The 15,615-nt window shown below is 44.5% G+C and overlaps 1 protein-coding gene across 1 annotated transcript in view; it reads right to left on the bottom strand.

The window, feature by feature from the left end:
* LOC126251374 (transient receptor potential-gamma protein-like) overlaps window positions 1-15,615 on the bottom strand; it is a 586,511-nt gene that overhangs the window by 359,511 nt on the left and 211,385 nt on the right. The window contains exon 5 of the mRNA XM_049951758.1: window positions 2,054-2,288. Within this exon, the coding sequence (XP_049807715.1) occupies window positions 2,054-2,288 (235 nt within the window). The remainder of the gene's footprint in view (window positions 1-2,053; window positions 2,289-15,615) is intronic.

Here is a 15,615-nt window from a genome sequence, read left to right as displayed (position 1 = left end):
GAACATTTCGAAAGAAGCGCGCACAATAAAATACCTTGTAAGAAACTTGCCAATTTTTACTACATTTGAAACAAGCGGCAAACGTTAGAATGAAATGAGGAAGGAAGTTAATTGGAAATTCAGTAGCTAATAAATGAAACAGAACGCGGATAATTAGATCGAAGCATGAGACTAAATTGTTTCAGTGACAATCGAAGGCTCGTGCTAAGCACTAAGACAGAAAAGGGAAGTGGCAGCCAACGACGGCAGGATTCAGCTGTACACATCTTAGTTGGAAAGTCTGGAACCTTATAAAATGACTTGGTGCAGATTCACGGTTGTAAATCAGTCACACACACGAAATGGTGACCAACACTACTCGAACTTTATTGAAAGACTTGTACTGTTTCTTCAGTGAGCTATTGTGTGTAGCGATGAGGGTGATAAATTTCACCTATTTGGCAGTACCAACAATCGTTTCTATCAATACAAATACTACATACACTCCTCATTTGCAACTTAATGAAGATGAAACATTAGACTCTCACACAATTTGCGACGCACACTCTGAGTTTGAAATTTATATGTGAGTACTAGTTCAATCACGGACGCGGTCAGTGGGCAGCGCAAATTATTGACTGAAATATAAATCATTTAAGAAAAAATTGAAGAAATGGTCGGACAAATCAACGAATTATCCTAGTGCAGAGCACTGAGTCTGTCACAAATTTTTCTCCTTTCCTAATTTTAGAAGTAAATATTAAAAATTCGATAATAGAACACTTCAGAATAATTGTTCAATTCTGTTTTATTTTCATATTTCTAGTTTCAGTTAAATTTGTTACGTTAATTTTCAGAGGAACTGTTAGTCCTTGTCGTCTGTCTTCTGACTGATCCGATGCGGTCTTGCACGACTTCCTCTCCTGTGGCAACATACTCAAACTCCTCAAGCATTTGATATATATATAGTCTGGTTAATTTTTACCCTCTACAGCTCCCTCTACTACGATGGGAGTTATTCCCTGATGTGCTAACACGTATCCTATCATCGTGTCCGTTCTACCTTTCATTGTTTTCCACCTATTACTTCCTGGACGATTGTTCGGAGAACCTCCTCTTTCATTACCTTATCAGTTCACCCAATTTTCAACAACTTTCTGCAGCACCACATGTGGAAAGTTTCGCTTCTCTTCTTTTCCGTTTTTCCCACGGTGCACGATTCACTTGCAGCTGCCTTTACGTGTAACTCAGGAATTTCGATTTCAAATGTGGTGCTACTTGACGCAGCCTCTGACCGTGCGTCCAGACACGGCAGGTCCCGTGCGTCATTGTGACGGGTGTCGACGTCGACCCGTCTTCCCACGATGCCGCCCGCCACTTACAGGACGCTTTGGCGTGAGGCCGCAGTCCGGCACCACCACCGGCAGTGCTCATTTAAGGGGCCGACTAGTGCTGTGTCCCGTGAGCGTATAAGGGTAAACCAAATTCTTTGAAATATGTTCTGAATGTCCTGGAACCAATACAGGATATAACTGCTTCTGTGGTATGAAAACAGTAAGATACCCCATTTTGCCCCAACAGTAAAAAAAAAAAAAAAAAAAAAAAAAAACAGTATGTCAACGAGTGAATTATGCTTAATAATCTACTCTCGTCATTTTGAAATTGACTGCAGTAGTAACGAGTACTGTAATTGTGACTGAAATGTGGCACCTATTTAATTCTACGATAAGAGTTTTCACATTTAGATTGTGTTCTGTAGTTTTAGAGACTTAGTAGTTTCTACTCCGTGTCTTTTATCGTCTGAGTAGACTATTGAATAGAGTTTCTGGATTGAGTCTGATGAGGAGACCTGTCACCACGATATTTCTGCTGAGAACCGATCAGCCACGTTCAAGCGGAACGTATGCGAGTGACTGTCAGTCGAAATATCGTCGCAACGTCTCCTCCACCCCGACAGCAATTCCGAACCTTCGAGGAATGTTCATTACGGCGGATTAGGCTATTGTTACAGGGTGTGGATTGTACGAGTTACACGTCCGGATTCTTGTCAAAATGTTCGAGGCGAGATACTTACAGAGGAAGGTGAAGTAGGAGGCGGAGTGGCAGATGAACTTGATGAAGGGCTTGCGCATCGTCTGGCCGAAGCGCGAGTGCGGCGCGACGACGTACATGAACGAGAAGAGCGGGAACAGGATGCCGATGCGCACGATCTCGAGCGCCTGCAGCACCATGTTCTTGCGCCGGAAGCCGGGCAGCCCCTCGTACCAGATGGACGCCAGCAGCTGCTGCACGTTCGGGTGCGCCACGAACTGCAACAGGGGGGTCGCACCTACTAGCGCCCGATTAAGTGTGCAACAGGATTATCGTAAACCGTTAAAACGTACATCATATATTCTAATGATCTTCTGTGCAAAACAAAACCTGAACGGCATTCACGATCGCGTCAGGTTTACGATCGAAGTGGAGACAGACGGTACGTTCGCCGAAGAAACCAATGTGCACCACCTCCGTATTGTGTACAGAAAACCCAGACCCACGGATCGGCATCTGCACGCACCCAGCGATCACCATTCGGCACAAAAACGTGTTCTGTCACTGTTCGGGCCCCCAGCAAAAAAGCGACAGTTCGTGAGTACTGTGAAGGGTGACCTAGGGGCCAGAACGCCTGTTACGTACAAGATACCACGTCAGTGTGGCTATACTACTTCAGGCAAACAGTACGCACTGTGGAGCAACGCCAGACAGAAGACGAGAGTGCTACGCTATCCTGAAAAATCAGCCGTCGCAGAGCACTCTCTACGAAATGGACACCGGATTATGTCATCATGTGGATGAAAGAACTTTGGTACGGAATTATAGAAAAAACAGTAAAAAAACCAAATCCGAAAACATCAGTAAGGACGGCGATGTGCAGATCACCACAGCCTGTGATGTGGCCGTCACTAGGTCGAAGTGGATGTGGCAGGTGTTACCGTATCTGGCGAGGAGGTGCACGTCACTCACTTCACAACCAGCAATGGGGCTATGTAACGGTAAGCCCACGATAGCACAGCACTCGTTTACCACTTGACAATGGCCGATGAGAGCTCAGTCGAAAGCCCGTGGGATTTTAACCACCTCAAATGGCTGGAAGCCTGAGCAGATTTTAACAAAGAAAAGGAAGCTAAATAAGGTAGAGGACAACACAGCTATACCTTTAAAAAATTTCAGTTTGAGGCGACCATTAACTTTTCGAAATGGCAAGCAATAGCTGTGGTATCAAATATCGATACTAACCTGCGGGTGTCGTGAAGCTGGTAACGTCTGGCAGTGACAGCGGTCACGGGGGATCTGGCAGACCCAATGCTGCGCACCCGCTGCGCCACAACTCCGGCGCACTCGCAGCCTCTCGGCTACGATACTGTCGTCCGTGCCTATTAAATGCCCTTACTGACATTGTGATAGCTGGACAATGTTTCTTGCTGCATTATTTGTATCTTTGTTCACTCGGAAAAATACGAGTTAGGTAAGTGTTGTGTTCGCTGTGTTATCTCGTTCGCTTATCATTTCTGTTCCTATTCAACTTTCCTATGACGACGGTTGCCACTCCACTTTTGTAGCCCACATCTCCTTACCGTTGTGTACGAAGTCGTACACACCGACAGCAAATAGCGCCAGCAACTCCAGTCGATGTACTCGAAATGTTTGAAGGGCTGGGCACTTGCAATAGAAGTCGGGTGGCAGCTGGGATAACCTTGCTAGTGGACTGCCAGGGCTTCTCCACAGGGTGGCCCGCCTCCCAGAAGTGAGATCAGAGTACAGAAGCGATTCCGGTGAGCCTGCTCCCACTGTGGAAAGGCGGGCAAGTGAGGTGCAGCAGGGCAGGGCAGGGCAGGGCTTCCTCTGCAGCCGGCAGCCGGCGTGGCCCCCACGCCGCGTGCCACCGACGCATAGTAGCGAGGCAGGGCTGTGCTGCTGCTGGGCGGGCCAGGACGTCGGTTTAGTTACTTCCCTCTCCTCCCGCAATGATACACCTCCCTCCGCCGCCAGATACTGGCCGTTCACCATTCGATCAAAGGCGTCAGCAACCTATCAGCGAACGTTAATACGCGGTGTGTTCGCCCTTTGGCCTTATGCTGGCGTGAACTCCGCTGGGTACACTTTCAGTGAGCTGTCGCAGTGTCTGGAGAATTGGCAGAAACCTGGAGGCTGGCGTCTGCAGAGAAGTTGACATTTTGTCTCATCCCGAAGATGTTTCACAGGGTTGCGGTCAGGGCTCAGAGAAGCTACTCCTTTAAAAAAAAAAAAAAAAAAAAAAGTTCAAATGTGTGTCATACCTCATGGGACTTAACTGCTAAGCCCATCAGTCCCTAAGCTTACACACTACTTAACCTACATTATCCTAAGGACAAACACACACACCCATGCCCGAGGGACGACTCGAACGTCCGCCAGGACCAGCCGCGCAGTCCATGACTGCAGCGCCTCAGACCGCTCGGCTAATCCCGCGCGGCAATACTCCATTTCATGAATGTTATTTTCCACAGACCAATGTTTCACAGATGCTGGTTGATGACAGCGTGCTTTGTCGTGTTAATACAGGTATCCCCCAAATTGTTGCTCTACTATTGCACTCTTTATTGCCTATTAGCTAATAACTTTCTCTTGCGTGTGACATAAAATTAAATATAGGAATCATGAAAGCAGTAAAGAGAGGAGACAAGCAAGACAGTACACATTTCTTCAATCCTTAGATCCCAGCTTTTCTTCCTGTATAATCTTGCTACAGTTTTACAAGGTATGCTTTCCTTTCTGCCAATTAATCTATTACTCTTTAAAATTTGTCAAACGTTGTTTAATACTCAAAACACCGTTGATACGAATAGTACCCAAGACTCGTGTGGTTTCTCCATTTGATGACGTCTATTTTGTCACCGTCTGCTAGATAAAACGAAATAGGCCTTTCTAATATTGCAGCAGTTGTAACACATGCCAAATAAGCGACGTTATTTTGGAACCAGTAGTTATTTTTATCTACCTCATTTACAGAAATAACACGACAGAATATAATTCACAAAGTGCCAATATCAAATCATAATTAGACCTATTACAAGAAAAAAGTTTTATGTTAGGAAATAATTTTAAAGTTTACTCATATGCTCCAGATTCTCAAGCATGAGATCGAAAAGTGTAAGGTGGCAGAATAAGTGAAGGTCACATTCGCACCTTACATGAGAGCTTTATACATTGCAATGGGAAAGTGAATATGAAACCTAACTTAATTCGGTGGTTATGAGCAGATTTGCCTATCAATATGTAATGCAAAAAGGGATGACACTCAATCGACGGTAATTAGCACACCGTTCCTATATAATGCACGTCTATGAGCAGAAGGTGCAACAAGCAGTGAGAGGCGTTTTAGTTTGGAATTCAGAGGGGCGACAGCAGAGGAAAGGTTGCGCCACGGGAGATACAATGGAAATCACTGAAAGGGGCATCCCATGCCAGGTCAACGACCGACCACGTCACTCAGAAGGGGAGAGCGAGTTAACAGGCCATCTGAGGGAGGGCAGGAAAGGAAGCTTTTAAAAACTGCGTTTCAGAATTCCAAATGGATACTAGCAAGACCAGTGACGCATTTTCGATCACGTGTCCAGGGAGTGGTACACACGTGAGAGACAATGTATGCATTTTGACGTCTGGCGCGGCCACAAAACGTACTAACAAGGAGCAAAGAGCTGAACTTTAGACTCAGTTTAATGGTAGGGCCCTTGCGATTGGTAGAGAGAGTTTCCACAAAATAAGAGGAACGCTCCTATTGGTCGAATAGAGCTGTGACATGAAGAACGAAAGAACCCAGGTGGGGAGACAGTTCAGCTATGAGAAAGACAAGGCGGAAATTTTGAGGGGGAGTCTTCTCTGAATTGGCGTAAGCGCAGAACGGAGCGCATAACAGTCTGTACGACGCAGAGAAGAAATTTGGGTGAACACTGCGTTCATAGCAGCTGCCATCCAGCTAGAAATCAGCTGTAGCACTGTTTAGCTCCAACTGTGGGGAAACGAACCAGCCAATCAGTTGATTGTTCTTGGGAGAACTGAGAGGGCATTATAATATGCACGCTGCTCCAGCCAGGCACATGTATGTAGCCATATTCTAAAACTAAGTATGAATACATGTTTTCTCACATAACGAGAAACATAGGGAGAGTTTATGCTGAAAAAGTCAGCAAAGATTTTAATATATTTTTATAGAAATTTGAGAGGGAGAGGCCAGCCTAGCAGACGACAGCTCATTACAACTTAAGGTAAATATCGCGTGCAGATAAGTAAACTTGTTGGTTCACCAGCTTTCGTCCACTGTAAACTCGAGCGAACTTGGGTAATCTTTTGCTCAATTTGTCACATAACTAACCATCCACCATAGACTTGAATTTCATTCTAAAAATACTACTGAACTTTGAACCGGAATCGGATGATTTAGTGTAGTACTGACCAACATCATAACGAAATCGTAAGAATAATTTTGTAAAGAAACTTCTAGTTAAACTTTAATATTGTCGTCTTTAGGATAATTTAACTCTCTGAGAGTTAATGTTTAATATTGTCGTGTTTAGGATTATTTCACTTTTTGATGTTGGTGAGATGCTTTATCCTGAAATCTGTTTTAACACTGTTACATTGTAAACTGTGTAAAAGCGTGTACACAGTTGTCCTCAGCCATAGAATAAGAAAAACCGAATGTATCACCATACAAATGGTGACCCTGCCAGGATGGCAATTGATCTGCCTGGATGGCATTTAGTCAAATAAGTAAAAAATAAAAAATCTTGAATTTTGAAAAAACAATTTTTTGTGTTGTTGTTTTGTGGCGAGGTTATCCAATGTATGTAAATGTATAGTGTTCAGAATACAGTAAATGTGTGATCAAAAGTGTAGAAAAGTTGTATTAACAAACAGAAGAATATTTGTCATTGTGTAGAAGTGGCTTGTGCATGAACTTGCTGTCGCGCCAAGTTATTCACGGCGTTGTTGATTTGGGTTGAAATTCCAGAAACAGTGAACGGCATTGCTGATGATGTGTACATAATCTAAGAAACCTTCTATGATATTTTGGAAACGGGTAAGATCATATAACTTGATGTTGACGAGATCGCAAGCTCGCGCAATACGGGAAAGACAGAGGTTTGTGAGACGATCAGAGATGGCGGAAAACGGGAGAGTGTGATATCAATCGTGAAACTGCTACCATTCCCTCTGCACTATCACTACGTTCCGTTCCGTGACTCGCACTTGATACTTTTCGTTCTACACTCCTGGAAATTGAAATAAGAACACCGTGAATTCATTGTCCCAGGAAGGGGAAACTTTATTGACACATTCCTGGGGTCAGATACATCACATGATCACACTGACAGAACCACAGGCACATAGACACAGGCAACAGAGCATGCACAATGTCGGCACTAGTACAGTGTATATCCACCTTTCGCAGCAATGCAGGCTGCTATTCTCCCATGGAGACGATCGTAGAGATGCTGGATGTAGTCCTGTGGAACGGCTTGCCATGCCATTTCCACCTGGCGCCTCAGTTGGACCAGCGTTCGTGCTGGACGTGCAGACCGCGTGAGACGACGCTTCATCCAGTCCCAAACATGCTCAATGGGGGACAGATCCGGAGATCTTGCTGGCCAGGGTAGTTGACTTACACCTCCTAGAGCACGTTGGGTGGCACGGGATACATGCGGACGTGCATTGTCCTGTTGGAACAGCAAGTTCCCTTGCCGGTCTAGGAATGGTAGAACGATGGGTTCGATGACGGTTTGGATGTACCGTGCACTATTCAGTGTCCCCTCGACGATGACCAGTGGTGTACGGCCAGTGTAGGAGATCGCTCCCCACACCATGATGCCGGGTGTTGGCCCTGTGTGCCTCGGTCGTATGCAGTCCTGATAGTGGCGCTCACCTGCACGGCGCCAAACACGCATACGACCATCATTGGCACCAAGGCAGAAGCGACTCTCATCGCTGAAGACGACACGTCTCCATTCGTCCCTCCATTCACGCCTGTCGCAACACCACTGGAGGCGGGCTGCACGATGTTGGGGCGTGAGCGGAAGACGGCCTAACGGTGTGCGGGACCGTAGCCCAGCTTCATGGAGACGGTTGCGAATGGTCCTCGCCGATAGCCCAGGAGCAACAGTGTCCCTAATTTGCTGGGAAGTGGCGGTGCGGTCCCCTACGGCACTGCGTAGGATCCTACGGTCTTGGCGTGCATCCGTGCGTCGCTGCGGTCCGGTCCCAGGTCGACGGGCACGTGCACCTTCCGCCGACCACTGGCGACAACATCGATGTACTGTGGAGACCTCACGCCCCACGTGTTGAGCAATTCGGCGGTACGTCCACCCGGCCTCCCGCATGCCCACTATACGCCCTCACTCAAAGTCCGTCAACTGCACATACGGTTCACGTCCACGCTGTCGCGGCATGCTACCAGTGTTAAAAAGACTGCGATGGAGCTCCGTATGCCACGGCAAACTGGCTGACACTGACGGCGGCGGTGCACAAATGCTGCGCAGCTAGCGCCATTCGACGGCCAACACCGCGGTTCCTGGTGTGTCCGCTGTGCCGTGCGTGTGATCATTGCTTGTACAGCCCTCTCGCAGTGTCCGGAGCAAGTATGGTGGGTCTGACACACCGGTGTCAATGTGTTCTTTTTTCCATTTCCAGGAGTGTATATCAATCTTTATCATGTCAAGATCTACAGTTTGAGGTCAAAATCTCTGTCCTGTCAAGATCTACAGTTTGACTTCAAAATATAGATCTTGACGGAATAGAGATTGATGTACAACAGAATGTATCAAGTGCGAGCCACGGAACGGAACTTAGTGATAGTGCAGAGACAATGGTAGCAGTTTCACGATTGGTATCACAGTCGGAGAATGCACAAAAACGAACTAATGACGAATCTAGTGGGTCAGAAACAGTCAGAGGACGACAACTTCGGTATGTTGAACCGAATATAGTAATTTTGAACCAAACGGCACAGTTTACTACAGAAAGAATGTGTGCAAGCGCGTCTGCACTATGCACAGAAGTCGATGAAACGCCACGTTAAAGACACGAACGGCAAAATTTTAATCAAATGGTGACAGGTGACGATGGTGAAGAGTCAGTGTGTCTGCAATATTAAAGAAACGGCGGATTTAAAAATCAGAAACAGCAAATTTAAAATTAGAAACAAATACAGGGTTAACGAATTTAAAAGCAGAAAAAAATGCAAGGTTAAAAGCCTAAACGGCGAATTTAAAAACAGAGACATCTGCTGCATTAAATAGTCTCCAATTTGAAACTTACGCTGGGTTCGAAAAATTCCGCGTAATTCAGCAAAAACTACGAACAGAAGTCCATGAACAATTTACTGAAATCCGGAGAGAGTCGAGAGACACGCGCGAATTAATTCAACCGTTAATGGCTGACCAGAAAAAGATGCGTTCTGACGTTGACCAGGTGCAGGATGCGGTGTCTAACGTTAATCAAAGAGTGGATAAGTTAGCACGAAGACGTTTAGTAACGCGCAACAAATCGTGGAAGAGTTCAATGTCGGAAAACGTGTCACACGAGCCGCATTAAAGCGATTCGACACACGCATTGAAAAGATAGTCTCGAAAAATCGGAAACAGTATAAAGACTTTCGTACAGAATTGAAACAATGTATCGAGAATCGTACAGAAAACAGTAGCGAAGCAACGGATTCAGTGGTATCATCCGACATAGTCATGAACAGAAATCCAGAAATAAACAAGTCAGTTGCGCAATCTTCCGTAGCAGTAGCAGAAACACAAAAACGTCATGAAATTCCAGTCGTATATCCCCGATGAACCATGGACCTTGCCGTTGGTGGAGAGGCTTGCGTGCCTCAGCGCTGCAGATAGCCGTACCGTAGGTGCAGCCACAACAAAGTCGTTTCTGTTGAAAGGCCAGACAAACGTGTGGTTCCTGAAGAGGGGTAGCAGCCTATTCAGTAGTTGCAGGGGCAACAGTCTGGATGATTGACTGATATGGCCTTTTAACACTAACCAAAACGGACTTCCTATGATGCTACTGCGAACGGCTGAAAGCAAGGGGGAAACTACAGCCGTAATTTTTCCCGAGGGCATGCAGCTTTACTGTATGATTAAATGATGATGGCGTCCTCTTGGGTAAAATATTCCAGAGGTAAAATAGTCCCCCATTCGGATCTCCGGGCGGGGACTACTCAAGAGGACGTCGTTATCAGGAGAAAGAAAACTGGCGTTATACGGATCGGAGCGTGGAATGTCAGATCCCTTAATCGGGCAGGTAGGTTAGAAAATTTATAAAGAGAAATGGATAGGTTAAAGTGAGTTGGGAATTAGTGAAGTTCGGTGGCAGGAGGAACAAGACTTTTGGTCAGGTGAATAAATACAAAATCAAATAGGGGTAATGCAGGAGTAGGTTTAATAATGAATAAAAAAATAGGAGTGCGGGTAAGCTACTACAAACAGCAGGGTGAACGCATTATTGTGGCCAAGATAGATACGAAGCGCCTACCACAGTGTTGTTGTTGTGGTCTTCAGTCCTGAGACTGGTTTGATGCAGCTCTCCATGCTACTCTATCCTGTGCAAGCTTCTTCATCTCCCAGTACCTACTGCAACCTACATCCTTCTGAATCTGCTTAGTGTATTCATCTCTTGGTCTCCCCCTACGATTTTTACCCTCCACGCTGCCCTCCAATACTAAACTGGTGATCCCTTGATGCCTCAGAACATGTCCTACCAACCGATCCCTTCTTCTGGTCAAGTTGTGCCACATACTCCTCTTCTCCCCAATCCTATTCAGTACCTCCTCATTAGTTATGTGATCTACCCATCTAATCTTCAGCATTCTTCTGTAGCACCACATTTCGAAAGCTTCTATTCTCTTCGTGTCCAAACTATTTGTCGTCCATGTTTCACTTCCATACATGGCTACACTCCATACAAATACTTTCAGAAATGACTTCCTGACACTTAAATCTATATTCGATGTTAAGAAATTTCTCTTCTTCAGAAACGCTTTCCTTGCCATTGCCAGTCTACATTTTATATCCTCTCTACTTCTACCATCATCAGTTATTTTCCTCCCCAAATAGCAAAACTCCTTTACTACTTTAATTGTGTCATTTCCTAATCTAATTCTCTCAGCATCACCCGACTTAATTCGACTACATTCCATTATCCTCGTTTTGCTTTTGTTGATGTTCATCTTATATCCTCCTTTCAAGACGCTGTCCATTCCGTTGAACTGCTCTTCCAAGTCCTTTGCTGTCTCTGACAGAATTAGATTGTCATTGGCGAACCTCAAACTTTTTACTTCTTCTCCATGAATTTTAATACCTATTCCGAATTTTTCTTTTGTTTCCTTTACTGCTTCCTCAATATACAGATTGAATAACATCGGGGAGAGGCTACAACCCTATCTTACTCCCTTCCCAATCACTGCTTCCCTTTCATGTCCCTCGACTCTTATAACTGCCATCTGGTTTCTGTACAAATTGTAAATAGCCTTTCGCTCCCTGTATTTTACCCCAGCCACCTTAAGAATTTGAAAGAGAGTATTCCAGTCAACATTGTCAAAAGCTTTCTCTAAATCTACAAATGCTAGAAAAGTAGGTTTGCCTTTCCTTAATCTTTCTTCTAAGATAAGTCGTAAGGTCAGTATTGCCTCACGTGTTCCAGTATTTCTACGGAATCCAAACTGATCTTCCCCGAGGTCGGCTTCTACTAATTTTTCCATTCGTCTGTATAGAATTCGTGTTAGTATTTTGCAGCTGTGGCTTATTAAACTGATTGTTCGGTAATTCTCACATCTGTCAACACCTGCTTTCTTTGGGATTGGAATTATTATATTCTTCTTGAAGTCTGAGGGTATTTCGCCTGTTTCATACATCTTGCTCACCAGATGGTAGAGTTTTGTCAGGACTGGCTCTCCCAAGGCCGTCAGTAGTTCCAATGGAATTTTGTCTACTCCGGGGGCCTTGTTTCGACTCAGGTCTTTCAGTGCTCTGTCAAACTCTTCACGCAGTATCGTATCTCCCATTTCATCTTCATCTACATCCTCTTCCATTTCCATAATATTGTCCTCAAGTACATCGCCCTTGTATAGACCCTCTGTATACTCCTTCCACCTTTCTGCTTTCCATTCTTTGCTTAGAACTGGGTTTCCATCTGAGCTCTTGATGTTCATACAAGTGGTTCTCTTATCTCCAAAGGTCTCTTTAATTTTCCTGTAGGCAGTATCTATCTTACCCGTAGTGAGATAAGCCTCTACATCCTTACATTTGTCCTCTAGCCATCCCTGTTTAGCCATTTTGCACTTCCTGTCGATCTCATTTTTGAGACGTTTGTATTCCTTTTTGCCTGCTTCATTTACTGCATTTTTATATTTTCTCCTTTCATCAATTAAATTCAATATTTCTTCTGTTACCCAAGGATTTCTACTAGCCCTCGTCTTTTTACCTCCTACTTGATCCTCTGCTGCCTTCACTACTTCATCCCTCAAAGCTACCCATTCTTCTTCTACTGTATTTCTTTCCCCCATTCCTGTCAATTGTTCCCTTATGCTCTCCCTGAAACTCTCTACAACCTCTGGTTCTTTCAGTTTATCCAGGTCCCATCTCCTTACATTCCCACCTTTTTGCAGTTTCTTCAGTTTTAATCTACAGGTCATAACCAATAGATTGTGGTCAGAGTTCACATCTGCCCCTGGAAATGTCTTACAATTTAAAACCTGGTTCCTAAATCTCTGTCTTACCATTATATAATCTATCTGATACCTTTTAGTATCTCCATGGTTCTTCCATGTATATCATGATTCTTAAACCAAGTGTTAGCTATGATTAAGTTGTGCTCTGTGCAAAATTCTACCAGGCGGCTTCCTCTTTCATTTCTTAGCCCCAATCCATATTCACCTACTACGTTTCCTTCTCTCCCTTTTCCTACAGTCGAATTCCAGTCACCCATGACTATTAAATTTTCGTCTCCCTTCACTATCTGACCATTTCTTTTATTTCATCATACATTTCTTCAATTTCTTCGTCATCTGCAGAGCTAGTTGGCATATAAACTTGGACTACTGTAGTAGGTGTGGTCTTCGTATCTATCTTGGCCACAATAATGCGTTCACTAAGCTGTTTGTAGTAGCTTACCCGCCTTCCTATTTTCCTATTCATTATTAAACCTACTCTTGCATTACTCCTATTTGACTTTGTGTTTATAACCTTGTAGTCACCTGACCAGAAGTCTTGTTCCTCCTGCCACCGAACTTCACTAATTCCCACTATATCTAACTTTAACCTATCGATTTCCCTTTTCAAATTTTCTAACCTACCTGCCCGATTAAGGGACCTGACATTCCACGCTCCGATCCGTAGAACGCCAGTTTTCTTTCTCCCTCAGTAGTACAAGTTTATATGCCAACTAGCTCCACAGATGACGAAGAGACTGATGAAATGTATGATGAGTTAAAAGAAATTATTCAGATAGTTAAGGGAGACGAAAATTTAATAGTCATGGATAACTGGAACACGATAGTAGGAAAAGGAAGAGAGGGAAACGTAGTAGGTAAATATGGAATGGGATTAAGGAATGCACAGAGCATAACTTAATCACAGCTAACACTTGGTTCAAGAATCATAAAAGAAGGTTGTATACATGGAAGAAGCCTGGAGATACTGGAAGGACTCAGATAGATTATATAATGGTAAGACAGAGATTTATGATCCAGATTTTAAATTGTAAGACATTTCCAGGGGCAGATGTGGACTCTGACCACAATCTATTTGTTATGAACTACAAATTAAAACTGAAGAAACTGCAAAAATGTGGGAATTTGAGGAGATAGGACCTGGATAAACTGAAGGAACCAGAGGTTGTAGAGAGCTTCAGGGAGAGCACTAGGGAACGACTGACAAGAATGGGAGAAAGAAATACAGTAGAAGAAGAGTAGGTAGCTTTGAGAGATGAAATAGTAAAGGGAACCGAGGATCAAGTAGGTCAAAAGACGAGAGTTAATAGAAATCCTTGGGTTACAGAAGAGATATTGAATTTAATTGATGGAAGGAGAAAATACAAATATGCAGTAAATGAAGCAGGCAAAAAGGAATACAAACGTCTCAAAAATGAGATCGACAGGAAGTGCAAAATGGCCAAGCAGGGATGCCTAGAGGTCAAATGTAAGGATCTATCACTAGGGGTAAGATAGATACTGCCTACAGGAAAATTAAAGAGACCTTTGGAGAAAGAGAACCACTTGCATGAATATCAAGAGCTCAGATGGAAACCCAGTTCTAAGCAAAGAAGGGAAAGCAGAAAGGTGGAAGGAGTATATAGAGGGTCTATACCAGTGCGATGTACTTGAGGACAATATTATGGAAATGGAAGAGGATGTAGATGAAGATGAAATGGGAGATATGATACTGCGTGAAGAGTTTGACAGAGCACTGAAAGACCTGAGTCGAAACACAGCCCCGGGAGTAGACAACATTCCATTAGAACTACTGACAGTCTTGGGAGAGCCAGCCTTAACAAAACTCTACCATCTAGTGAGCAAGATGTGTGAGACAGGCGAAATACCTTCAGACTTCAAGAAGAATATATTATTTCCAATCCGTAAGAAAGCAGGTGTTGACAGATGTGAAAATTACCGAACTATGAGTTTAATAAGCCACGGCTATCTAACATTCCTTCTAAATAAGAAAGATGATTATCCACATTGAGGGTAGAAGCTGCACCACTCCCCTACCTAGCAGACTTACTTAAACAATAGCCTGCACCAAAATGAAAAATCACCCATTTCCATTACGTGCACCGCATTTATTGTTCACAATCCACTTGACTGCTTGCTTCTAGAATCACGTAAATCCAGACCACTGCCAATAATAAGTATTATAATATGAGGACCTTCGATAATATAATGCAACAATTTTTTTGTCGGCTCATTTCCGTTGGAAAATCGCGGAATTAGTTGTGCGACATCGTGGAATAGTCCCGCTTCAGCTCCTGTAGTTTCACGAAGTTCCGATAGGTGGTGGCGCTATACGTAGCCTTCAAAAATGGCGTCTGTAGTGGAGGTGCGTTCCCAGCAGAGAGCGGCAGTTGGGTTTCTTTTGGGAGGGAGCCAGAGCACCGCAGATGTTCGTAGGTGCTTCCAGAACATTTCTGATCCCCTGTGTGCCAGCCGGCAGCACACAGCAATGACTCCTGCGATGCTGGAAGTTGCGAACACTCTCATTCGAGTTGATCGACGGATAACTATCAAAAACTTCAGTGCACGACTAGATGTCCGTGTCGGTAACGCTGACACAGTCTTCCACCAGTTGGGTGACCGTCGGGTTCCTCGCTGCCTAAAATAAGACGATAAAGGGCAAGGAAGGTCCACACGTGCAGAACTGCTTAGCGTTACGAGGCTAATCGCAGCAATTTTTTGTCGAACACCGGCACAGGCGATGAAACTTGGGTACATCGCTTCGAACTGGAAACGAAACGTCAATCCGTGAAGTGGCGCCGCACCGTACGTCCACCAGGGGAGACGTTCAGAGTAGCGCCCCCAGCCGGGAAAGTCACGACGACGCTGTCCTGCGACTCCGAAGGGGTTAAACG

The sequence above is a fragment of the Schistocerca nitens genome, chromosome 4, assembly GCF_023898315.1.
Source record: "Schistocerca nitens isolate TAMUIC-IGC-003100 chromosome 4, iqSchNite1.1, whole genome shotgun sequence".
NCBI classification, from domain to species: domain Eukaryota; kingdom Metazoa; phylum Arthropoda; class Insecta; order Orthoptera; family Acrididae; genus Schistocerca; species Schistocerca nitens.
The sequence above is the reverse complement of the archived record's forward strand: the minus strand, read 5'-3'. Positions and strand labels throughout refer to the sequence as shown.